The sequence below is a fragment of the Bos indicus x Bos taurus genome, chromosome 1, assembly GCF_003369695.1.
Source record: "Bos indicus x Bos taurus breed Angus x Brahman F1 hybrid chromosome 1, Bos_hybrid_MaternalHap_v2.0, whole genome shotgun sequence".
In the NCBI taxonomy this organism is placed as follows: domain Eukaryota; kingdom Metazoa; phylum Chordata; class Mammalia; order Artiodactyla; family Bovidae; genus Bos; species Bos indicus x Bos taurus.
In genome coordinates this window covers 97,048,593-97,073,918 of record NC_040076.1, presented here as the reverse complement: position 1 = coordinate 97,073,918, position 25,326 = coordinate 97,048,593, and the positions used below count along the sequence as shown (strand labels likewise).

At 38.5% G+C, this 25,326-nt stretch overlaps 3 protein-coding genes and 1 non-coding gene across 10 annotated transcripts in view; 2 read left to right on the top strand and 2 right to left on the bottom strand.

Moving 5' to 3' along the window:
* Positions 1-1,600: 1,600 nt before the first annotated feature.
* On the bottom strand, positions 1,601-7,140 carry ACTRT3 (actin related protein T3). Of its 4 annotated transcripts, none has more exons than XM_027541603.1 (5): positions 7,108-7,140; positions 6,540-6,695; positions 4,117-4,260; positions 3,310-3,550; positions 1,601-2,733 (listed from the first exon to the last, which is right to left on the bottom strand). In XM_027541603.1, exons 2-5 carry the CDS (start codon positions 6,553-6,555, stop codon positions 1,815-1,817), a joined length of 1,320 nt encoding a protein of 439 aa, XP_027397404.1. In that variant the 5' UTR covers positions 6,556-6,695; positions 7,108-7,140; the 3' UTR covers positions 1,601-1,814. The 4 variants fall into 4 exon arrangements, with proteins under 4 accessions (XP_027397404.1, XP_027397392.1, XP_027397413.1 ...); XM_027541591.1 differs by lacking the exon at positions 7,108-7,140 and adding an exon at positions 6,949-7,090; XM_027541612.1 differs by lacking the exons at positions 6,540-6,695; positions 7,108-7,140 and adding an exon at positions 6,696-7,073.
* Positions 5,173-5,245, top strand: TRNAV-AAC. Its single transcript has one exon. It is a non-coding gene; the product is annotated as a tRNA-Val (tRNA).
* A 1-nt stretch (position 7,141) lies between the features above and the next one.
* MYNN (myoneurin) lies at positions 7,142-25,086 on the top strand. 4 transcript variants are annotated; one of them, XM_027541531.1, is made up of 9 exons: positions 7,148-7,248; positions 7,846-8,064; positions 8,206-8,502; positions 12,157-12,947; positions 13,926-14,085; positions 17,848-18,026; positions 18,882-18,965; positions 19,842-19,928; positions 21,576-25,086. In XM_027541531.1, the coding sequence occupies exons 3-9, from the start codon at positions 8,237-8,239 to the stop codon at positions 21,836-21,838; spliced, it is 1,830 nt and encodes a 609-aa protein (XP_027397332.1). In that variant the 5' UTR covers positions 7,148-7,248; positions 7,846-8,064; positions 8,206-8,236; the 3' UTR covers positions 21,839-25,086. The 4 variants fall into 4 exon arrangements, with proteins under 4 accessions (XP_027397321.1, XP_027397342.1, XP_027397332.1 ...); XM_027541520.1 differs by lacking the exon at positions 7,846-8,064 and having other exon boundaries at positions 7,142-7,248; XM_027541550.1 differs by lacking the exon at positions 18,882-18,965 and having other exon boundaries at positions 7,149-7,248.
* The window catches only part of LRRC34 (leucine rich repeat containing 34), a 30,778-nt gene continuing 23,055 nt past the window's right edge, over positions 17,604-25,326 (bottom strand). Inside the window, exon 11 of the mRNA XM_027541572.1 lies at positions 17,604-17,735. Within this exon, the coding sequence (XP_027397373.1) occupies positions 17,676-17,735 (60 nt within the window). The 3' untranslated portion in view covers positions 17,604-17,675. The remainder of the gene's footprint in view (positions 17,736-25,326) is intronic.

Genomic DNA, 25,326 nt, shown 5'->3' with positions numbered 1-25,326 from the left:
TAGAAGTCATGAGGGAAGGGGACAGAGATGAAGAGAAAGCCCACAACTCGTCTTCTAAGAACGTATCTAGTAAGGGAGAAAGACAAGCAAACCAAAAGAAAAGCCTGCATAAATTGTGATCAATGAAAGTTCAAGTAATATAATGTGCGCTGAAGGACACAATTGATTTTTGACTCTGCGGAGGAATTAGCATGAACTGGACCTATAAATTGTCTAATTCTATAAGCAAAGTAACATTTTGAAAGCGCTTATAGAATCATTATCTCGTTTGTATTTCATAAGGACCCTGTGAAACAGATAGGGATCAGGATTAGCAACCCCACTTACCAATGAGGAAATTGATATTCAAAATGTTTAAACAATTTGTTGAAATGCAGCTGATAGGCTGGCAGGGCCTGGACCTGAATCCACATATACTGCCCCTAAATTCAGAGGGATAGGCAATCTGTTAGATTTATATTCCAGCTTCAAGTTCAGCCCCAAAGCCAAATCTATCAGAAAGTCTTCCTGAGCACTCAAGGTGTTTTCCCTCCTATGAAACCCCATTTCACATTTCTCTTAGGACAGTAACCCACTTTGCATCTTATTGTAGCGGGTATGAATTTCATCTCTTACACTGAACTGCTGGATTCCACAGGACACAATCTGACCCCTGACTGAGCACTTACTGTGCTTAGCACAGTGCTTTGCACAGGGCAGGTACTACACTTTGAGTCATGTCAACACTGCCAACATTCTCTCAGCCATCTTGGTCATTTCAGACCCTTCTTTCCCCTTCATAACTAATTAAGCACCAAGACTTGTCAGTTTTTCATTTCTTGCTTATAATCTTGAGTGTGAGACTTGACTTCTTTATATCTAGACTAATAACTTTTTAATTGATCATTGAATCTACAGGGCCTTTCCCAGGGCAATTTATCCTCCCAACTACCACCACATTCATCTTAATTTCTTTATGTCTCCTGTTTTCAAATCTTTTGCCTATACAACATTTAAAACAAAGCCTTCCAGCCTCTGGCCTTAATTTACATTCCTAGTCATTGCTCTTAGTCTGCTCAATAAGAGCTCTTCATTTTAACTAAACCAATGTATTAAACATGCCTTGAATATGCTTTGTTCATCCTCATATCTAGACTCTTACTCATTTCCATTATGCTCTTCTGAATATCTGCCCTTTTTTTTTCACCCTGCCATGCCCATCCTAATGCTACCTTATTCATGATGGCTTCCCTCTGCTATGAAATCTTCCCTCATAGCAACCTTCCTTTCATAAACTTCAACAAACTGAAAGCTATATCACTCATTTGGCACATACTATGTTGTACCACAAATTGCTCTCTCCCTCTAAAGGAAATGTGAGATCTCCAAGGCCAAGAATAATGTCTCCTCTAGCATTTAACTTGCTTCCCAGGTAGCACTAGTGATAAAGAACTGGCCTGCCAATGCAAGCGATATGAGACATGGGTTCAATCCCTGGGCCAGGAAGATACCCTGGAGTGGGGCATGACAACCCCCTCCAGTATTCTGGCCTGGAGAATTCCATGGACAGAGGTGCCTGGTGAGCTGCAATCTATGGGGTCATGAAGAGTGAAGACACAACTGAAGCAACTTAGCATGAGCATTTAATTTGGTTCAACTCAGTAAGCATCTGTTATTTGACTGCTTCTCCATTATTTCCCCCCATTACAGAAATGCAGGAGAGACATGGACATTCAAGTAACTGAAATAATTTCTGTTTTCCCAGAAACATATAATATCCAAAGTTTTCTATCACATATGCTCAAAACATTTTCTCCTAACCATGTTATCTGTAGTCAGAAGCATCTCTGGTGTACTATATTGGATCCAACTTCTTTATATTCTGCAGCAGTGATCCACATGTCCTGGAAGGCAGACAGGGATGCAAGAATAGAACCTCCCATCCACACTGATATTTTCCTTTCTGGGGGAGCAATAACTTGCACAGGGGTGTTGGCAGGCACCATCTTTGCTATATCCTTAACTAGACGTTTCTCTAAACCAGGGAAAGAGGTTGATCCCCCAGCAAGGATAATATTGGAGAAAAAAGCATTCCTCAGATCTGCATCACATTTCATTATGCTGCTGAAGCACATCTTATCAATGCCAGGGGTCTCAAGGTGCATAAGACTTGGAGAGAAGAGGGCCTCTGGACAATAAAAGAGCTGGTTATGGAGCTTGAACCTCTTCCCGTCAGGTAGTTGGTAAATCTTCTCTATACAGTCAGCTTTCTTGGCCTTTTCTTCTTCAAAGTTCATTGCCACATAGCAATAGGTTTCCTTAATGTCCGTGATGATCTTTCTTTCTGAAGTACGAAGCAGCATGATGCCATTCTCCTTCAGCAGCATCATGAGGTAGTTGGTGAGGTCAAGACCTGCCAGATCTAGCTGCTGGACACCATGAGGCAGACAGTAACCCTCAAAGATGGGTACACACTGGGTAACCCCAGCACCTGAATTGAGCACAAAGCCAGTTGTGAAGCCAGCAGCAAAGAGAGCTAGCACCCCCTGGACGGACATAAAGAAGGCAGGAACCTCCAGATATTCAAAAAACACCTCAGTGACCCGTTGCCGATTGGCCAGTGGGTTCAGTGCTGACTCTGTAATCAAAACTGGGCCATCACAGGGCTTTAGCCTGAGGTTGTCGTCATAGATATGCTTCCACATGATCTCCATGTCCCCCCATGAAGTAATGAGACCACGTTCCACTGGGTAGCTGTAAGAAGAGCAATAATATAAATGGAAGCTTTAAATGTTACCAATTTTTACTCTCTTCAAACCTGGGTTAATCCTCATATTTATTAACAGTATCCCTTTATGGGCGGTGACTGCCAGCGCCTCTAGAGATGGTAACTGCCAGCAAAAATAGCCTAACTACCTTCCTCTGAAATTTTTTTGTTGATTTCCATCTTCCCTGCCCCTTTGGAATACCCTTTTTAATTAAAAAGAAAATAGGGAAATCTTCACATAATAGTAGTTTTCATATCAGTTAGCTGAAAACAAATAGCCCAAATGACAAAGGTACCAGGAATTAACATTTCTAAATGAACTTGTATTTTATGAACGATAATGTTTATACATTTGAATATATTCGAATAGATACAAAGAGCAAATAATGTTCACTCTTTAGGTATGTGGTACCCTCAGAGATTTGTGCTCAAGCGTTTGCAATAACGCTGCCTGGCAGAGACTCTCGTTACTCGCTTCTTATCCTTTCTCTAGCCTCGGTCCCTCCTCTGCGTTCTCCTGCCTTCCCCTCCACCTGGTCCTGCCCGCCGGGAGAAGGCGGTACCTGATGGAAAGCGAGCTTCTCCGCTGCTCCGCTTGGTCTCCCACGCACACTTCGACGCCGCACGTCAGGCCTTTGGTGCGGCCCACAATGTTCGAGTAGACAAACTGAGGCTCCCGGGACCCGGCCAGGCCCGCCTTGATCACTCCTGAGCCGTTGTCGATCACCACTGGTAGCTGGTAGTAGCTCATGCCGCCGCCGCCGCCTCCTGTCTCCCGGCTGCTCGGACTGCCCTGGCTGCGGGCTGCGCGGAGAGCGCGGAAAGTGATGTGCGGGGTCTCAGCTCCTGGAACCCCGCGTCATAGAGGCCCTGGCACCGCCCCACCGGGACTGAGCCGGGCAGAATAAGGAAGGGGTAGAGGGGACCGGGGGAGGGGTTGGGGGCTAGAGAGTCCCAGGCAGAGGACTCAATGGATGCAAAGTGCGCTCTAAAGTGCCACCTACAATTGCGTCTCACTCGGCCTGGACCACTCCTCACCCCCTTGGAATCCAGGAATACCAATATCAGGAAAACCTGACTTTCTTGCCCAAAAGCTTAATTAAAAAAGGCTTCACAAAAGGCTATCTCTAATACCTCCATGAGCTGTAAAACCTTTTATTTCTGAACGTCATTAAAATGAAGTCATTCAGTCGTGTCCGACTCTTTGCGACCCCATGGACTATACCGGCGCCTTCATGAAATTTTCCAGGCAAGAATACTGAAATGGGTTGCTATTTCCTTCTCCAGGGAATCTTCCCGACCCAGGGATCGAACCCGGGTCTCCTGCACTGTAGGCAGACTCTACCATCTACATTCTGGTTAATACATACACGCCTGTCCAGGCTCCTGCGGGAAGTTATCAGATGCGCCCTTGAAATCGACAAAAGGTGCAGAGATTTGAACCAGGAAAGTGTCGTATAAGGCGGGGCAAGGTTCATGCTTTTCAAATTCTTGAAAGAGAACTTTGTCAATTTCTAAAAGGAAAAAGGGGGAAAGTGCCAGGATTTAAAGTGGGTTTAACATAAATTACATCTATACATAATCGGCAATACTTTGTTTCTTTCCCCGTGGTTTCTAAACAAAGTGTACTCAAAACCGAAATAGTGCCATCTCACTTTTAAATTTTTTTTAGTAATCCCATCAGATTACTCCTCCAGTCCCCACCCCCGGTGTAATACGGAAGCTCACTCTCATTCCCTAAAAAATTACTGATTTTTAAGGTATCAGGGTGTATCTGCTTCTTTTCAGGGTAAACGATATTACTTAGGTCATAAGAAGTTCAGGCTTAGAAAATGCACGCTGTGCGGCAAAAAGTGCATCTTGATGTCTGATTTAAAAAAAAAAAAACAAAAACCTGAATTTTGCACACCCTATAGAAGATTTTAAAACTAAGTACTCTCTAAAACTAGTACAGAAGCAAGGAAGGAAATTCAAAACCAAACCAGAGGCTGAAAGCGTCGCTTTCTCTCTAGAAGCTAAGTTCAGGGCTGGGGAGTTTGGTAACCCACCCCCACCCCACCCCACACCGCCCCTGCGTGAGCGAGGACTCCAGGACCCAAGCGCAGTAGCCTCTTCCTAGCCAGCCAAAGCCCCAGAACACACCCGAGACACTCAGCAACAAACAAGCTAATACACTTCTTTTCCATAGAAGAAAGTAAACCTCAAAGAAGGGCCAACTAACGGGTGCCCAGTTTCTAACTAGGGGCTTTGAACACAATGTACGTAAATTCCAGAAATGGTAGCACTGTTTAACTGGATATATGGGTATTTCCCGTTTGGGTTTCTTTGTTCTTTTGTTAAAAGTTACGGCTAGCTCTGTGGACCGCATGGTAAAACAGAGCTATGGAGAACTATGAGGGAGTTTCTCAACCACCCTTCGCAGATAGGTTTCCGTAGTGTAGTGGTTATCACGTTCGCCTAACACGCGAAAGGTCCCCGGTTCGAAACCGGGCGGAAACAATGTTCGTATATTTTCTCTTTTAACAGGAGCCTGTGATCCTCCTTTTCTTACCCTTTTAAAAAGCAAAATTCTGATAATTTGCAGTACCTTGGGAATTTGAACTTTCAACGTGGATGTTATTTGTTTAACAAATATTCTTATTAATGGCTTGCACGTGGAAGAAGGGTTCCAGACTTTAAACAATTGTTTTTAAATTCAACTCACAACCTGATACTGAAAAAATAATGTACAGCCTAGTAAGAGTAATTAAACGCCGGGTAAAAACTGGTAAACCCTGTCATCTCACCACTCTGTATTACAAGTCATTCGGTTTTCCATTAGTTTTCCCATTGAGATTGTTGATTTTTCTAAACGCCAGAGATCATGTTTTGCGCACTTTCATATACTTCGTATCTGTTTGAAACCTAGTAGAGACTCACAGCTATGCCTAAATTAATAAATTACCGAAAAGGGTTCCGACAAAAATAATCAGAAAATTATACTCAGAGACAAGACGAAATCAAGAAAGAATTAGCCTCATTTTTTTCCCTTATAAACCTAACGGTTGTGGGGCTCCCCCCCACCCCCCATAAACATGGTTCTTACCGAGAAAAAAGAATTTACAAGGAGAGCAAACAAAATCTGGTTGTAAAAAAAAAATCTCGAGGAAAAAAAAACAAGTTTACAATGTTCTTTAAAATAAAGTCGTGAGTAAATTTCTCATGGTCCTGACACAACTTTTAACAAGAAAAAAAATTGTTAAGTTTTGGTTTTCTTAGATTTTTGATGTCCGCGAGTAGCACGAAAGAACTCACCCTAACTTATCAGCAGGTACCGTTTGTACGTCTTTTTAAATCACGGAGATAACTAGCACACCTTTCCCTCACTGTGGTTGACTGCGTGCTCAGTCCTGTCTGACTCTTTCCGACCCCGTGGACTGTATGTAGCCTGCCAAGGTTCCCTCACTGTACAAAATCTGAATAGAACGCAAATAACTGCATTAAATATTTTCTAGTCCACAGGCCGACTCCAGTACTCTTGCCTGGAAAATCCCATGGGCGGAGGAGCCTAGTAGGCTGCAGTCCATGGGGTCGCGAAGAGTCGGACACCACTGAGCGACTTCACTTTCACTTTCATGCATTGGAGAAGGAAATGGCAATCCACTCCAGTGTTCTTGCCTGGAGAATTCCAGGGACGCGGGAGCCTGGTGGGCTGCTGTCTATGGGGTCGCACAGAGTCGGATACGACTGAAGCAACTTAGCAGCAACAGCAGCAGCAGTCCACAAGCAGAACCTTTTCCGGAATAAAGCCCACCTTTCCCCAAGCGCATGCCCAGTGTGCCCTACTACTTGGCGCCGCTTTCTTGCATCTCAGACTTCCATATCACCAGGTAAGGGTATCCTGGATACTGGGCTCCAGTTGGCTGATGCAAACAAGACTCATAGTTTCCTAAGAGCTTTCGGGTAGTACCTAAAATAAAAAAGGATGATCAGTCTCAGCTCCAAAATTCCCGTGGCCGAGAGCCCGAGTACACAAAGTAGCTGTTCCCACTCTTGGGGCCTCAAGGAAGTGGAGGATAATGGGAGAAGACGAGCAACTAACTACAAGCCCCAGCATACAATGCACAATTTGGCTCCTGGAAAGAGGCCCGCAGGGCAGCGCCGCTCAGCCTCCGCGCAAAACGCAGGCCGAGCGCGAGATGCTGACTATCTAGAATGCTCACGGTGAGGACGACAGGCGTTGCTCCGTAAGCGAGCCCTTAGTCTCCTAGCCAAGACTCTCCCTGTTTTCGGGTGTTCCCGGCATGCTAAGTAGCGGGGTCTCTAGGCACCAGCCTGCTACCCTCAGGCTGCTGTTGGACCTCCAGGGTCCTAGAGCCTACCGCGTAGCCGCGAAACGCCCGGAACCGGATGTGACGTCATCGTGGAGGAAGCAGGGAAAGGCGGAGCGTGGCGTGGTGACGTCCTTCCAAGATGGCGGAGAGAGAGTGAAGAAACTGTTTTCCCCCTCGGGTTTCTATAAGGTGAGTTCTGTCTTTGCCCCCAGGCCTCTGTTCCCGCTCTCTCCAGACCTTGGGGCATTGTAGGGCAGGCTCCGTGGAGTTCGCATTCAGGCCGGAGTGAAGGTGTTAGGGTGGAAAGCTAGGGCGAGGCAGCCCCGATGTTGGCCTTGGCCACAGCCTCTGCCGTGGGAATTGGGGGAGTGGGAGCTGGGCGCAGGGCAGGAAGGCGAAAGTCGGGAGAGACCGGCTTTTACTGTCACTCCCTTGCGGCCTCGAATAGATTGGGGTGGTGGTAGGGAGGAGCGTGGCCTCCTCGGGGCGGGTGACCAGATCTTTGACAACACTTGGCCCAGGTGCTAGTTCTCCGCCCCCTTCGCCACCCGCCTTGCTTTTAAGCCACTGTATGCTCTGCGGAAGGTAACGGGTTTCGGCGATTTGAGAGCAGTTTTACACTTAATCTTGATCGAAAGGCAGAGAAGCATTTGAGAAAATTTTAAAGAACTCGTACCATGTCCTTTGATCCTTTGTCCCAAGGAATCATTTCTTAGTGGTTTATTAATTTTGTTTTTGTTTTTTTTCCGTAATTTACACGTGCCTACTGAACTTGAAACTGTGAAGGTTCAACTGATCTTCAGTTCAGTTCAGTCGCTCATTCGTGTCCGACTCTTTGCGATGGAGAAGTGTGAAATTTTGCGGTGCTTTATTTTTCACTTTGTGGAAATGTTTTCACACATCGTCATTTGTTGACGTGTCCAAAGGATTGTGTTAGTTGACCAAGATGAAATAAAAACTAGGAACGATTTTTATCCCTTCGGCATTTTTATCCGTACTTGCTTGGTAAGAATTTTCTGGGGGCGTAAAATGAGAACAGACTTTGTTCTTGTTTGGATTCTATGTCTCTTTATTCACCAGTGGCTTGGGAGAAAAGTTTGATGAGAACTTAGTGGTACTGATTTACTGTCTCTCTCGTTTTTTTAGAACAAGGATAGAATTCGATTCCGATATCAAAATGCAGTATTCGCACCACTGTGAGCACCTTTTAGAGAGACTGAACAAACAACGGGAAGCAGGTTTTCTTTGTGACTGCACCATAGTGATTGGGGAATTCCAGTTTAAAGCTCACAGGAATGTGCTTGCCTCGTTTAGTGAATATTTTGGTGCAATCTACAGGAGCACTTCTGAGAACAATGTCTTTCTTGATCAGAGTCAGGTGAAGGCTGATGGATTTCAGAAACTGTTGGAGTTTATATACACAGGAACTTTAAATCTTGACAGGTAAGGTACCTATGTTATTTCCACTTACAAAAGCTGGTCAGTAGTCTTGAGCTAAAGCAGATTAGTATTTTTTCCATTCAATCCCGGAACTCTCAGTCTTCAAACACTGGTGTGCCCAGTGTTGTTTTTAATAAAGAGATCAATATCACTGGTTTGCAGTAAACAGACTACATTTCATAAGCACAAAAAGTACAGATGTTCATAGGATTACAGCATGGTTTTTGACATATTTGACTTATCTACTGAAATAAAGTGTGTATTTTGAGGAATGGAAACTTAAAGATCATTGAATTCCAATTTGCCCTTGCTTTTTGGTCTTAGGTTCCCTCTGGTCTTCTCTCTCACTCTTCATCCCCTACCTTATAAGATGTTTGGGTGGGAGGTATAGGTGGAGAAAGAAGAAAGAATCTGTTCTTTATTAGTGCCCTCTTTTCAGGACCTCTTCCTGATCTTGATTCAGAAAAATACAATGCTTAAGTCGGCTAGAATGCTTCTCTGAGATGTTGAATGCTGTCACTGCACTGACAAGAAGTAGGTTCTGAAGAACCTGATAACTCAGGCATTTTGTCTTTCATTTTCGATGAACTATGTAGTTAGATTAATACTAATATGTTTACTGGTTGTTGTAGAGAAAGGCGATGGGGATAAAAGGAAAGAGAAATCCATAAAATTACTCCTGCCTTCTTTTCTCCAGCTTTTTTGAAAGTGTAAACATGAATAGGTCACCATCTGACATAGCACAGTTATGAACTTTAGATCTTGCCTGTCAGTCACTGTGTCTCTTGGATCAATATACATTTTCTCTAGGCCTCAGTTTCTCCATCTGAAAAAACGAGATGATAATAACTACATGGGTTGTTACTGTGAAAATTTAGGATTTATTATCTCCCAGTGAACATTAGTTTCCTTCCTTTATTTCTTCTTTTCTATCCCACTCTCCAAATCCTTTGAATCTACATTTATTGGGGAAAATTTAAGGAAAAAAACAAAAAAGGAAACATCTGAAATTCTGCCATACACAGGTAATCACTCTTAACACTTTGATAAATATTCTTTAATTGTTTTCCAGATGATCTCTATAGATACATACATGTACACATTAAACAAAATCCTTCCCTCTTTTTACATTGCAGCTTATCATGAAAATATATTTCTCTGAAAAGCTGGAATCAGGATTTTCCTTAATCCTATTAAAAAGGAAGCATTCATGCTGTTTGGGATTACTTTTAAATTTTGATGTAATGACATTTTTGTGTCAGTTCTGTATAAGTTGCTTAAAGGAACATCAGTGTCACAGATAAATGTCACATGATATTATTTAAGTTTACTGAATATTTGGCTATACAAGTGCCTTTGATCTAAAAATTTAGAATGCGTAATATAAAGTAAACAATCACAAAACCAGTGAATTTTGGTTGATCTTTAATTTAGTGATTTCCCTTTCTCAATTAACTTTGCCAGAAAAATGTTGAATTGATTTGAACACACTGAAGGGCACCTTACTTTGAGCCTTCATGCAGAGGACCAGTGTGAAGAGCCAGATGTTTGATTCAATCTTTTTTGCTATACATCTTTCCTGAAGAGCTGGGGAGTTAATTGTTTGAGCCCAGCCACAAATGTAAGAGAAGATATAGACCAAAAATAGAAAGTCTGTACAACTTATTAAGAAAACAGAATAATAAAGAATTAAGTGGACTCAGGAGCTAGTTTCCTTGCTCAAATCTTAGTTCTAATGCTCTGTGATCTTGGACAAGTTACTTCTTTGAAACCTCTGATCCTTTGTATGTAAAATGGTGATTACAATTACTCATATAAAGCAGTTAGCCATAAATCTGGCATAGGTAATTAAATGATTTTTAGTGACTGTTCAAAAAGTGAAAGCAAGTTTGCAGACACTTTTAACTTCATGCTTATAAACAAAAGCAAATCAGTTATTGACATAAATGCTGACTGACTTTCTTAACTGTAACTGAGCTTATAGGCTGTCAGTGAAATAGGTAAATAATTTGTGTGAATTACTGTTTCAGTTCTGAACAGTTCGTGTGTGATTCAGTACTAGTTTGTAGTGGTCTGAAAGGTTATCTCATCTAGTTTGTGGTTCATTTACTAAGAACAATTGTAATTTGAGACCGTGGTATAATAAGTGATAGAATAAATTTGGGTTTCATTCTAATACTGTCTCTCACTTTTTATAACTTAATAATAAACTGTGTAACAAAAATCAATTAAAATGCTTAAAAAACAATGTTTTTACAGACTAAGTGGTATGTACATGCACAGAAATTCATATGCAAGACTAATAAGATTTTACTTATTTTGGGGGCATTCATATTGTACTTTTGCAAACAGAGAGTTAACTTGATTGCAAGGATCATTCCTTATTTGTTCCCCAAATTATAGCCAAAGGCCATAATAATAGAGTAAGTAATGTATTCTTAGCTAAGGAAGTCAGTTTGCAAACAGATGATTGTCCAAAAGTTTGTAGTATAGTTAGGAATTTGGGATGGATTTTCCCAGAATAAAATGTTCACTAAAACTGGTGATTAGGTTTCCAGACTAGTCTATAAATCTACTTAATGTTTTCTGAAAAAAATTTCTTTCTGGGGAAAAATGACAAAAAGGAAGGTTACTTGAGGGTATATATATATGTGTGTGTGTAAGTATATATTCATTCTCAAATAATTAAAAGGGTGTGTTTTTGGTATTAATACCAACTCAGCTCTCTAACTTTACAACTAAGAAAATTGAAGCCCCCAAAGATGCTGACTTAACCCTAGTTAAGTCACCTAGTAGTCCAGAGCCGTTGCTAACGTAAGTAAACAACCAGCCTTCCCCTGCATTGTAAACTTCTGGAGGGCAGAGACTATTTGATATGTCTTAATATCCCTCTGAGTACTACACATGGTAGATGCTCAATAAATATTGATTTGAATGTTGAACATTCAAATTGAATGTTAAATTTTTCTACATAACTCTAATATGACAAATTCTCCAGCTAATTTGTGTTGAATATCAGACACGAAAAAGGTGGGAAGGTTTCTAGAGAGAGCTTAGTGCATTCTAAAACCTTGTTCCTTCAGCTGTGATCCATGGACCAGCAGCATTGGCATCACCAGCGAGTGTGTTAGAAATGCAGATGCTTGGGCCCCAAAACAGACCTACTGAATCTGAATCTACATTTAACAAATTCCTGGGTAATTCAAGTGCACAGGAAGTTTCAAGAAATACTGTTCAGGTTCCTCATAGAGGAGCAGAGGAAGATAATAGTTTTTTAAGACTCTTCTAATTACAAATAAAGAAAAGTTGGTTGCTATCTGAAGAGGCCTCAGGATAAATGGGAGGAGGCAGTAGGCTGCCAACAACTCTTTTTGTGTGTCAGGTATTTTTTTAACAAGTAGAGATATTAACATTTTTGTTTTTCCATGGTTGTACATATGAATGATCCATTACTTTTTTATCTTTTCAACTTCTGTAAAACTGAAGATTTTTTCCTAAACATTCTGAGTGAATACATTTTAAAAATTTGTTCTGTTAATCATTTTTCATCATTCTACTTCATTAGGTCTTTAAAAGACAGAAATATCTGCGTAGTTGTGTTTCAGAAACGTTTTTTCTTTGATCAGAATATTGTCATTTAGCCTTGTTTCCTTACAGTTGGAATGTTAAAGAAATCCATCAGGCTGCTGACTATCTCAAAGTGGAAGAGGTGGTCACTAAATGTAAAATAAAGATGGAAGATTTTGCTTTTATTGCTAATCCCTCTTCTACAGAGATATCTAGTATTACTGGAAACATTGAATTGAATCAACAGACTTGTCTCCTGACTCTGCGAGATTATAACAGTCGGGAGAAATCAGAAGTGTCTACAGATTTAGTTCAGGCAAATCCTAAACAAGGAGCTTTAGCAAAGAAGTCATCTCAAACTAAAAAGAAGAAGAAGGCCTTCAATTCCCAGAAAACAGGGCAGAATAAAACAGTGCAATATCCCAGTGACATTTTAGAGAATGCATCTGTTGAATTATTTCTCGATGCAAATAAGTTGTCCACACCTATAATAGAACAAGTTGCACAAAGAAGTAATTCAGAACTTGAGTTGACATCAGTTGTGGAAAATACTTTCCCAGCACAAGATATTGTGCAGACTGTTACGGTGAAACGGAAACGTGGAAAATCACAGCCAAACTGTGCTCTGAAAGAACACTCTATGTCTAATATAGCCAGTGTCAAGAACTCTTATGAACTGGAAAGCTCTGGGGAAGAGCTGGATCAGAGGTATTCTAAGGCCAAACCAATGTGTAACACATGTGGGAAAGTGTTTTCGGAAGCCAGCAGCTTGAGAAGACACATGAGAATACATAAAGGAGTCAAACCTTATGTCTGCCACTTATGTGGAAAGGCATTTACCCAGTGTAACCAGCTGAAAACTCATGTAAGGACTCATACAGGTAAGACTGTTTGTGGGAAGTATAGTTTTTATATTGTGACTGAAATGTTTTTATAGACATTAATACATAGTGTTGACTATTTATGTCCAAAATTTAGTATACACTTATATTCATAAAAATATTGAGCATGTTAGACTTGAAAATACCTTGTAATTGTGACCAAATATTTAATGGCTCTTTGTTTTGTTGTAATTGGTACTCTGAAGTCCCAGTGCGTGAACTCTAAATCATTTTTCCTCACAGTTAAAATAAGCATAAACTTAGTTCTAGCTTGCTAACTGTTTAACAGACAATATATTAAAACTGATAAAGAGAAAAAGTAATTACAGCTCAGGCTGATTATCAGATTTTGCCAACATATCTCACTACCTGCTTCCTTAGACTTTTTCAACTTCTGAACGTAAATTATATGTACAGTCCTTCCTCAACCTTTATTGGTATGCTAGATTTGTACTTTTTAGAAGCATTATATATTTCTCTCATCACCTTTCACTGTTATGAAATAAGAAACACTAATTTCTTTTAACTCTGTTGGTGTTTTCAATAATCAGTCTGGAAAAAGATCCTATATGCTTTTTTACTTCTGCTGCTGCTGCTAAGTTGCGTCAGTCGTGTCTGACTCTGTGCAACCCCATAGATGGAAGCCCACCAGGCTTCTCTGTCCCTGCGATTCTCCAGGCAAGAACACTGGAGTGGGTTGCCATTTCCTTCTCCAATGCATGAAAGTGAAAAGTGAAAGTGAAGTCGCTCAGTCGCGTCCGACTCTTAGCGGCCCCATGGACTGTAGCCTAGCAGGCTCCTCCATGGGATTTTCCAGGCAAGAGTACTGGAGTGGGGTGCCATCGCCTTCTCCTAGCAGTTAGTATTTTCTGAATACTGAAACTACTAATACTGTTGAAGTCTTTTGAAAGTTTGTATGAATTAAGCAACTAAAACAATATTTCCTTCTAAATAAAATTTTATTTACTTTTCTTTTAGGTGAGAAGCCATACAAATGTGAATTGTGTGATAAAGGATTTGCTCAGAAATGCCAGCTAGTCTTCCATAGTCGCATGCATCATGGTGAGGAAAAACCCTATAAATGTGATGTATGCAATTTACAATTTGCAACTTCTAGCAATCTCAAGATTCATGCAAGGTAAAAATAAAAGCAAAAAAGGATATTTGATCTTTAAGTCTGTCATTCAAAGTAGCCTTAAATAGACTATTACATGAGAATTCAGGACAGTAGAGTTCTAATTGTGGTACCGTCATACAATATTATTAGCACAGTGAAAGAACCAGAAGGAAGCCATAATGCCTGGAGGGGGATAAGTAAGGGAGGGAAGTAAGGTCTGAATGGTGTTATGGTGTTCAGAAGGTGAAGGTTTTGTAGGCCATTATGATGCTTTTAAGTTTGAGAAAGAAATAAGTGATGTGAACTTACTTGCATTATAAGATCACTCTGGATGCTTTGTTAGCAAAAGATTGTAAGATTGCAAGAGTGGAAGCAAAGTTACCAGTTAGGAAGCTATAGATAAAACCCGAGTGAGAGGGATGATGGTTCAGGTCAGAAAGGTAATAGTGGGTCACCTGGAGGCAGTCGGCAACTAGTTCTCCCGGAAGTGACCTCACCGCCTCCTGGCGCGGCGGCCGATCCTACCGGAAGTGGTGGACGGAAGCCGGTAAAAAAAAAAAATAGTGGGAGAGATAAGTGGTAGTCAGATTCTGCATGTACTTTAAAGGTATAGCAAACAGAATTCTCAGCACATTTGGATGTGAGGTATAAAAAAGAGTAGAATTAAAAACAATACACAGGTTTTGAGCTTGATCATATGAAAAGATGGAATTACCATTAACTGAAATGGGAATTTGTGGATAGAGCAGTTTAAGTAGGAGTGTGGGAGTTTAGGAGTAGAGTTCTGATCGTGTTAAATTTGAGATGACTATTAGATACCTGAATAGAAATGTGTAAGAGATGGTTCAGTCTGGAAGTCAGGGGACTGGTTTGAGCTGAAGACATAAATTCAGTGGAGAAGGAAATGGCAACCCATTCCAGTATTCTTGCCTAGAGAATCCCAGGGACGGGGGAGCCTGGTGGGCTGCCGTCTATGGGGTCCCAGAGTCAGACACGACTGAAGCGACTTAGCAGCATAAATTCGGAGTCATTGGCATGTAGGTAGTATTTAAAGGCATAATGTTAGAGATGAGGTCACCAGGAGAATGAAGATGGACAGAAAAGACATCAAAGGATGGAGTCATGAGGCACACTAACTTTGAGTTCTGAGAGATAGGCAAGAACCAGCTGAAGTGACTAGGAAGAAACAGCAAAAATAGGGGCAAACCAGAATGTTGGGCAGTCTTGGATTCCAGGTGGAGGAAATGATTTCAGAAGAGAGCTGTCATTGTGTCAAATTCTGATGATAGGGAGATTAGGACCGAGAATTGACTGTTGGATTTGGCAAAGTAAAAGGTTCGCAGTGGTTTTGACGAAAGCAGTGTTAGCAGAGACTGCTACTGCTGCTAAGTCACTTCAGTCGTGTCTGACTCTGTGTGACCCCATAGATGGCAGCCCACCAGGCTCCCCCGTCCCTGGGATTCTCCAGGCAAGAACACTGGAGTGGGTTGCCATTTCCTTCTCCAATGCATGAAAGTGAAGTCGCTCAGTCGTGTCCAACTCTTCACAACCCCATGGATTGCAGCCTACCAGGCTCCTCCATCCCTGGGATTTTCCAGGCAAGAGTACTGGAGTGGGGTGCCATTGCCTTCTCCGGTTAGCAGAGACTAGTGGGGAAGAAGTGAAGTAGAACTGTTGGAGACTCAGGATCTTACTAAAAGGAGAGCAGAAAAATAGAGGAACAAGTAGGGTCGGGATCTTTTTTTTTTTAAGATGGGAGATGTATCAGTATATTTGTATGCTATAATCCAAAGGAGGGGAGGAAATTGATGATACAGGATGGAAGAAATTTCAGGAGTGAACCTGGAGTAGGCAAGGGGGATAGTGTCCTAAGTATACAAATAGGAAGAACTACCGTTCTTGTATTAAAGAAAAGCAAACTCTGTAGATACAGATGCCTATAGGTGGAGGTTTGTGATGTAGAAATTTTTTTCTGATTGCTAAAATTTTTCTTAGCAAAACAGGAAGCAAGGACATCAGCTGAGAGTGAGGATGGGTGCTGAAGGTTTAAGGATAGTGAATGGACAAGCAAAAATCATTGCCTGTAGTATTGTGGGCATACTTGACTACCACATATACCTAATGGGAAAACTTTGAACTAATCTCAGAACTAATGTTTTCATAACAACTGAAACATTTATTCTTGACATTATACATTGAAACTGTTGATTTTATTAAAAAATTTTTTTAACTTTTTATTTTGTATTGGAATATAGCCAATAAACAATGTTGTGATAGTTTGAGGTGAACAGGGAAGGGACCCAGCCATACATATACATAGATCTATTCTCCCCTAAACTCCCCTCCCATCCAGGCTACCACAAAACATTGAGCAGAGTTCCATGCTGTCTACAGTAGGTCCTTTTTGTTTATCCATTTTCAGTATAGCAGTGTGTATAGCAGTGTGTACGTGCCCATCTCAAACTCCTTAACTGTTTCTTCCCATCCTTCCCCCCCACCCCCCTCCCGCATGACCATAAGTTCTTTCTCTGAGTGTGTTGATCCTCTTTCTGTTTTGTATGTAAATTCGTATGTATCATTTCTTTTTAGATCCCACATATAAGGGATTTCATATATTTCTCCTTCTCTGTCTGACTGACTTGAGTCTGTGTGACAGTCTCTAGGTCCAATCTTGTTGCTGCAAAAGGCATTTCATTCTGTTTGATGGCTGAGTAATATTCTGTTGTATAAAAGTATCACATCTATCCATTTTTCTGTAGATGGACATTTAGGTTGCTTTCATGTCTTGGCTATTGTAAACAGTGCTGCAGTGAACATTGGGGTGCATGTATCCTTTTGGATCTTGTTTTTCTCTAGATGTATGGCTTGCAGGGTTATGGTGGCTCTGTTTTTAGTTTTTTAAGGAACCTCCGTACTGTTCTTCATAATAGCTGTACAAATTTACATTGCCACCAACAGTGCAGGAGGGTTCCCTTCTCTCCACACACCCTCTTCAGCATTTGTTCATGGATTTTTTGATAATAAGACATTCTGGCTGGTGTGATGTGATATGTTGTAGTTCTTTTCTTTTTATGTCGTAGTCTTGAATTCCATTTCTCTAAGTGATATTGAACATCTTTTCATGTACTTCTTGGCCATCTGTATGTCTTCTTTGGAGAAATGTCTATTTAGGTTTTCTGCCCATTTGTTGATTGGGTTGTTTTGATGCTGTTAAGCATCATATGAGCTGTTGGTAAATTTTGGAGACTAATCCCTTGTTGGTCACATCATTTGCAAACATTTTCTCCTAATCTGTGGGTTGTCTTTTTTGTTCCATTTATTGTTTCCTTTGCTATGCCAAAGGTTTTACATTTAAGTAGGTCCCATTTGTTTATTTTTGTACTTATTTCCATTATTCTGGGATGCAGATCAAAAAAGATATTGCTGAGATTTATGTCAGAGTGTTCTGCCTGTGTTTTCCTCTAGGAATTTTATAGTGTCTGGTCTCACATTTAGGTCTTTAATCCATTTCATTTTTTTAATGTAGCTGTTCAGTTTTCCAGCACCATTTGTTGAAGAGACTGTTTTTCCAATATTGTGTAGTCTTGCCTCCTTTGTCACAGATTAATTGATCATAGATGCATGGCTTTATTTCTGGGGAAAACGGTTGATTTAAAATACATATTCTGGATCTGTTCAGATGAAATGAAAATGCTGCATGAAAAATTGTACAGAAAAGTTTGCTATATGATCCTCAGATTGTTTTACTTGCCATTATATATCTCTATAATTATTTACTAATAGGAAGCATAGTGGAGAGAAGCCATACGTCTGTGATAGGTGTGGACAGCGATTTGCCCAAGCCAGCACATTGACCTACCATGTTCGAAGGCATACAGGAGAAAAGCCTTATGTGTGTGATACCTGTGGGAAGGCATTTGCTGTCTCTAGTTCTCTTATCACTCATTCTCGGAAACATACAGGTAAGAATGTGACACAGGGATTGCCTAAAATAAGGACAGTTGTAAATAAAAGAAAAAGGGAAATTGAGCCTTTGAAATTGTGCTTCTTGAAGCTTTTTATGTTTCTGATTTTCACATAAATATTAGATGTAAAAACAGACTTATTTTCTAGAATAATACACAGTGGGTGAAATTTTTTTTTCCATGTAACTTACGTACATGAAAATCAGGTAATTTTGACAGTATGTAAGTTTGAGTTAAGACATTTTTTATGGCGGTAGAAAAACTCCTTAGCCTCTTGAAGCTTCATTTCCCTGGAATAAAGCTGTAAAGTTAAGGGGTTGGGATGAGTTTGGATAGAACATCAATTTAGTAGTTACTAAATTGTTCTTAGGACTTTTTCTACAAAACATTCTAAGATTTGTAAATTGAATAGATACTTAAAACCCAAAGTATCAATTTTGAAGCAAAATCTGTTGTTCAAAGATTTTCTTTTTTTTGTAATTTTTAATAGATCTTCCTAAGTGATTTTAATTCCCCTTTAATAATCTTGTAGATAACAAGAATTGAAATATGGATTGATGAATTCTCATGTTTTTAATTTTATAAAAATCAGACTTCTTGCCCATTTTTAGTCTACTGGAAGGATATTTGGAGAAAGTTTTATTATATGAAAAAGTATCAGGTTATATGAACAGTGTAAAATAATTACTAATATTCATTTAAGTTGGATCACACTGAAAATACCTCTAAAATACAATATAAAGAGGTCTTAATTTAAATAATACTTTAGAACAGCTTACTATAGATTATTGTAACTGATAAATATTATATTGGTATAGTACACCACTTCGCTATCTTTTATTTTCCATCTAGGTGAAAAACCATACATATGTGGTATTTGTGGGAAAAGTTTTATTTCCTCAGGAGAGCTCAACAAACACTTTCGATCCCATACAGGTCTGTGTTTAGGGAGAACGTATTATTTTTTGTTCTCTCTAATTTCTTTTTATGTAAACATTGACTTTAAACCATTATGGACTATATGGTATCTAGTCATACTCTAGCTATAGCTATATTTTAATGTATGAGTATCAGTTTTTATTTGTTTTTTTGTTGTTGTTTGGAGTATGGATTAAATTGGGTCAAGAATTATGTAGATTTTCTAAGATGTGTTCCAGGTAATCAGTAGTTTTTAAATGATTTGGGTAAAATTGCACAGATATGCCAAAAAATGAAAAGGGATAGGTAATACTAAGATAATATCAGATTTTCTTATGAAACAATATTCAGTATGCAAATTTTAGGGATATATTCTAACAATGACATGGTTATTCTAAAAGGCAGTATATAGATAGTATAAGAACATATTAAATGTTCAAGGTTTTTTAAAACGAAAAGACCACTTTGAAAATGTACTGTTCTTTATCTTTCTAAAAGTTATTCCTCATAATAGAAAGGATTTTCTAATTTATAAGCTACCTGAGAGTAGAAACCATAATTATGCATTTTTCCCCCTCAGCTACATCTCTTAGCCAGAGTCTGGCATATGATTGGCATTCACTAAATGTCTGATAGAGTTAATTTTTTAGTTTGAGGTTTCTGTTAGTGAAAATGCTTCATTTTTCCTTGAAATAGGGAAGCTTTGCATAAAGGAAAGGAGTGCCTATGTGTGGAAGTTTTTATTTTGCTATGTTAGAGCCAAGAGATTAAAATGGTAATTTGAAAGAAATTAAAGTAATGTAATAATGTTAGCACTGTATTCATGAACGTTGATATTTTTGCCTTCTCAGTTTCTGAAATACTGAGGCTTTGATTTTTTAACTTATTTTTCAGGAGAAAGACCATTTATCTGCGAATTATGTGGAAATTCTTACACAGATATTAAAAATTTAAAGAAGCACAAAACAAAAGTACATTCTGGTAAATGCTTGTGTTTTTTAAAAATTTGGAGCTCTCATATTTGTGCTATTCCTAAAAATGTTGAGATACACATTGTAACAGTTTAAATTAGACATATATTTTTTAAAACAAGGTGTACCCATATGAGGAAGGTAGCTTTGTAATGTGCAGGTGAGTTCAACTTTCCATATTGACCTTGTAATAAACATTGCTTTAAAATATTTTCTCCTTTAAAAACCTGATGTATGAACAATTTCAAGAATGAAAGAATACATAAACAACTGTATATCACTCTTTCACATACTAGAGTCTGGGTTACCTGGGGTTTATTGTAGTTATGCAGAGAAAGGAGCATCATGAACACTAGTCCAAAAATTGTATGAGAGGAAATAGGGAAACAGATATCCCCAAATTGTCATAATATGTGGAGTGGAAAACCATACTACAGAATTTTTAGTCTGTTGCTTAGAAATGAATCCTTGAAAAAGTTTCACCGTGCTTACAATTCTTTTATGCCTAGAAACACCATTAATCTTCCTCACTGTGTAGAGATGATAGTAAGTTTTTGGTAGTAAACATAAACATCATAAAGATTAAGGTAGTAACATCTGAAAACTTCAGTGAGTCATAAATTCGACGAGCATTTATTAAGTACCTCTAAAGTACACATAACCATGCAGGTACTAGGAAAGTGTAGTCCTAGTCCTCAAAGAGCTTACAGTCTAGTGTGGGAATCCAGAAATCTAAATAAATAACTATGATTACAAGACAAAATGTAGGATATGATAAAGACACAAGAGTACTGAAGAAGAGATTAAGTCCTGACATGAGTATTGGGAAAGCTTAATTCTAGAGAATCTGAAACATGGAGGATGGAAATGGGAAAGGAAATGTTCATCCAGGCAGAGAGAACATTGTGAAGAGAGTCACTGCAACAAGAGACTGCAGGTTGTATTCTTAACTGGTTGAACCGAAGAATAGTTTGGCAAAAATAGGAGTTATAACTTTACAAAAGTATGCAAGTTTGTCTAATGAGGGTAGTGAGATTGAAATCATGTTAATACTTTTGGAGTGACAACATGGGAAAGCTAGTGGAAAATTTGAAGAGAAAAGTGTGTCTTTAGTCAGCTGGATAATTAATCCCTTGAGTAATGCAGAATTTCTTCTGAAAATAAATGAAAGTGCCATACTTCTGAACTTGAACTCACAGAATGATATGAATTATTCACTAATACATTCAGTGAATTAAAAAGAGTACTTATCTATGTAGCACCGTGAGGTACTTGGAAGTAGTGAAGTGTAATTAGACATTTGCTCTAAGGAATATATAGTCTGTTGAGCATTCAAGGCATACCTAAGTAGGATGTTACATAGCAGTAAGATAGATAGCTAGGTGTCCGGAGATGGTATATGAAGTATTGACAAATGAGTGATTAAGAAACAGCTTACCCTGGTCTAGAGCAATTAAGTCCATTTTTGTAATGGAGTTGATGCGTGAGCCTAGTCTTGAGGTCCAGAATGGGTTTGTGCAGGTAAGGAGAAGGGCAGATCAGCAAAAGAGAAATGGTGTGACTAAAGGTGGGGTTAGAATGGGAATGGTAAGTAGATGAGTCTTCCTTGGGGTTTTTGTTTTGTTTTTAAAGATAATGAGTTTTTTCCCTTCTTCAGGTGCAGATAAAATTCTAGATTCCAGTATAGAGGATCATCCCTTGAATGAACAAGACTCCATACAAAAAAGTCCTCTGTCAGAAACTCTGGACGTGAAACCTTCTGATGTGACTTTGCCACTGACTCTCCTACTGGGGGCTGAGGACCACCACCTGCTGCTGCCTGTCGCAGACAGCCAGCCTCCTGCTCCAGATGCGTTGCTGAGGCCAGCCGCAAATGGGTATTCAGAGCCACAGTTGATTTTTTTACAACAGCTATATTGACTTTGTGAGGAATATGGAATTGCTAAGACGTCTCTGGTAGTAAACATAAACATTGCTGGTAAGGTGCATATATTCATATTAAATTGACCATTCATTTGAGTTGTGACCATTATTCTCATTCACCAAAGTAAAAGCACCTGATGCTGCATCATAGCTGCAATGCTTGTTTTGATGTTTGGCTTTTATGTCTAGGTTATACACACAACTTTTAAAGGAATGAATTATACTGCAGTAGCACTATTTGGGGTGAATAAGTATAACTTTGTTTTAGAGCTGCCTTAATTCCATTTCTGTTTTTCATTTCAGATTGCCTTTCATTTACTGAAGTGAAATCTATCAGTTTATGATTGAGTTTTGACCTGTAAAATATATTTATTTTCTTCTCAAAATTTAAACAAAATCCATAATAGTATCAGCCCATGACAGTGCTGTTAGCAAGCTCCATAGACCAGTATATAAACTATGAAAGTTGCTCAGTCGTGTCTGACTCTGGCGAATTCTCCAGGCCAGAACTGGGATGGGTAGCCTTTCCTTTCTCCAGGGGATTTTCCCAACCCAGGGATTGAAGCCAGGTCTCCCACATTGCAGGCGGATTCTTTACCAGCTGAGCCACAAGGGAAGACTTTCACATTCAAACTGTGAGGGGGGAAATTCATATTTCTACTATAAAAATTGAGGTACTGAATAAGAATTGTGCTATTTCTCTATTAATATAGTGCACTGAAGGTAACTTTTCTAATGAAACAAAAAGTGCTTCTCTTAAAAACTAGAAAACTAGATATAAATTTTGTTGTGTAGAACTCAGAATTCTGGAGAAAATCAGTGGTCAATACTTTTTTGATTTAAGTTGTCTGAGACTACATTTTCAAAATGAATTTTAGATAGATATTTGGTGTTTTTATCTTATTAAAAGCAGTTTCAAATTTGATGCAGACTGTTTTAATAAGTTTCTAGGTTATTGGAGATGAGGGAAATATACTGAGTTGTGAAAATTTTTGATAAGCTTCTCTTATACCTCTTATGCACTTTTTAAAAAATAAAACCCTAAAGAATTTTCTAAATAGAAACTTAGTGCATAGTATAAAACACTTGACTTCTGAATTTGGTACATTATATTCATAAATTGTTAAAAAATTAACTTCAATTATAAGTAGACATTTGAGTTATCAGAAAGCCAGTTTATTAAACATTTTATATTTGAGTTTTTTTTATAAGTTTCAAGTTTAAAATTTTTATAGATTAAACCATAACAGTTGGTGGTGGCTGTAGTTTCACATTAGTCCTTTCCCTTCTTAATGAACTTAGAAAATTCAAATTTATTCTGATACTACCACTTGCCCCTTCCATTTTCCCCACGTATTGATTTAGTCTCACTGCCTAGTCTTTGGACATTAAATTTTTAGTTCCACAAAGTCTGTTCCTATACTACTGATTAAACACCATGGTGACATTATTTCCTATTTCTGCCATGCATTAGTTATGGCTCATTTGTTTTCTGCTTTTAAACTACACCTGTAATAAAATTAATATATTTTCTATTGGTATTGATTTCTTTAATTGTGTTTTCTCTGGGGTCCTAGTCATAGGAACCAACTAGAAACTAAACTCTTGTAAACTGTACAGATCATCACCATTTCACAGCACACTCAGCATTTTCACAATAAACTGCCACCAGTGGGGTTGACTTAGAGTTTGAAATACTGCCTTTGTACAATGTACATCAAACTTAGTATTTAATTTATCTAAGAAGTCTAATCATTCATATGTATTAATATAATATACAGGATTTAAATACAATTTATAAAGTTATAAAAATGTTCAACTAATCTATTCTGGCTTAAATTCAATAGGAATTTATTGGAATGTGAAGAAATTAAAGAAAATTAAGACAGCCTTTTTAAGAACTCTGCTGAAATGGAGAGGCTATATTTAATTCACATCTTCATTAATCCAAGCATCTAATGAACAAAATTTCTTTTTAAAAACTGCTACAGTGATGTCATAATTGTGTAAGGGTAGTAGTTACCAGATTTCCTCTAACATGATGGTAATTAGTATTTTGTCTTTACATAAATTAGCCTTTACATTTATTATTTGTCACATTAAAGGATTGAAGTGGCTAAGGTTGATTTATTGTGTTTTTCTTCATCACATTATCTGCTTCTTAGCTAAAATAATTTTATTTTAAATTGCCATGGCATGACACTCTTCCAGAATGACTTGTAAAGAAAGTTTGAAGACTGAGTTTTTCTCCTGTCATCTTCTAATGCTGTATTACTATCATATGCGTGTATTTTAGTTGTATCTGCTATCATTGTAACACTCAAAATTATCAGTTAAGTTCATCTTTAAATATATTTGTTACAGTGCAGTGTTTTGGGAAAGGTCTATTCTAAATTATGTAAGTATTACTACATTTTTTGAAAGTCTTTTTAGAATGCTGAAGATCTTACTAAGAAATTATTTTCTAAATTAATTTTGTTTTGTATTTGTATTAGATAATTCCTTCTGTATTGTTAGATTTTAGGCTTTTAAAAAAGAAACCATAGATTATATATAAAGGATTTTTTGCTGGTATGTTTTATGTTTCGTTTCATAGACTGATTTTGATAGACAGATTTTAGAAAAGTGTTTTATTTTTTTCCAAAAGAAAAGGTCCTGTCCTGTTGCAACGGTAGTTTGTCACTTTTCTGTATGTTTCATGTCTACAGAAATTATACAAATGATAGTTGAAGTATGCTTATATAAAGACAGTTAATCTACGTGTACTCATTTAAATATCCTAGTACGATGGCTCTAACATTTGATACACATCAAAAACGTTTTTAAAATAGTTGTGTCCAAGCCCCACCACACCTGGGGCCCTCTGCATCAGTCTCCAGAACATGCTAGAAAAGCTCCATAGGTGGTCTTAATGCATACCAAACATAGAAAACGATTATCCTAAACACTTCCTGGTGTTCTTCCTTTCGGCTCTTAATATGTGGTTATGTGGGCACTATGTTTTTTTTTTTTGGCTGCACCCTGCAACCTGTGGGATCTTAGTTCTGTGACTAAGGATTGAACCTGGGCCTTCGGCAGTGCAAGTGTGAAGTCCTAACTACTGGACTGCTAGGGAAGTTCCTATATTGTCTCTTGATAAATGAAGCTCTTAATATGACTTTCCACTTTTTACTCAGATTTTGAGTCTTTGGAATTTGGCTAGAAATACCACCAAATAAATTGTATTTTAATGCCATTTCTGTAAATTCTATGTTTTTACTCATTATTTATGAACATTATTGATAGTTATCAGAGCATTTCTTGAGACAGTGACATGATTTACTTACCTGTCCTCTGCAGCCCCCACCCCACTTCATTCAGCAGAGATGTGATGTATTTGCTTAAGGGATTTGGATAATTATCATGTAAACATAGTAGTCATTCAGAAATAGGGTATTTATTTTCAAGAAGTATATACTGAAATAAACACCATGGATATGAATCAA

Coding starts and splice junctions, on each gene's coding strand:
- ACTRT3 (XM_027541603.1), bottom strand. Junction 3,551..4,116: donor GCAGGAGCCTGGACAGGCGT/GTATGTATTAAC, acceptor CTCTCCGCGCAG/CCCGCAGCCAGGGCAGTCCG. Junction 2,734..3,309: donor AGAAGCTCGCTTTCCATCAG/GTACCGCCTTCT, acceptor CTCTTCTTACAG/CTACCCAGTGGAACGTGGTC.
- MYNN (XM_027541520.1), top strand. CDS start 8,237: ATGCAGTATTCGCACCACTGTGAGCACCTTTTAGAGAGACTGAACAAA. Junction 8,503..12,156: donor GGAACTTTAAATCTTGACAG/GTAAGGTACCTA, acceptor GTTTCCTTACAG/TTGGAATGTTAAAGAAATCC. Junction 12,948..13,925: donor TCATGTAAGGACTCATACAG/GTAAGACTGTTT, acceptor CTTTTCTTTTAG/GTGAGAAGCCATACAAATGT.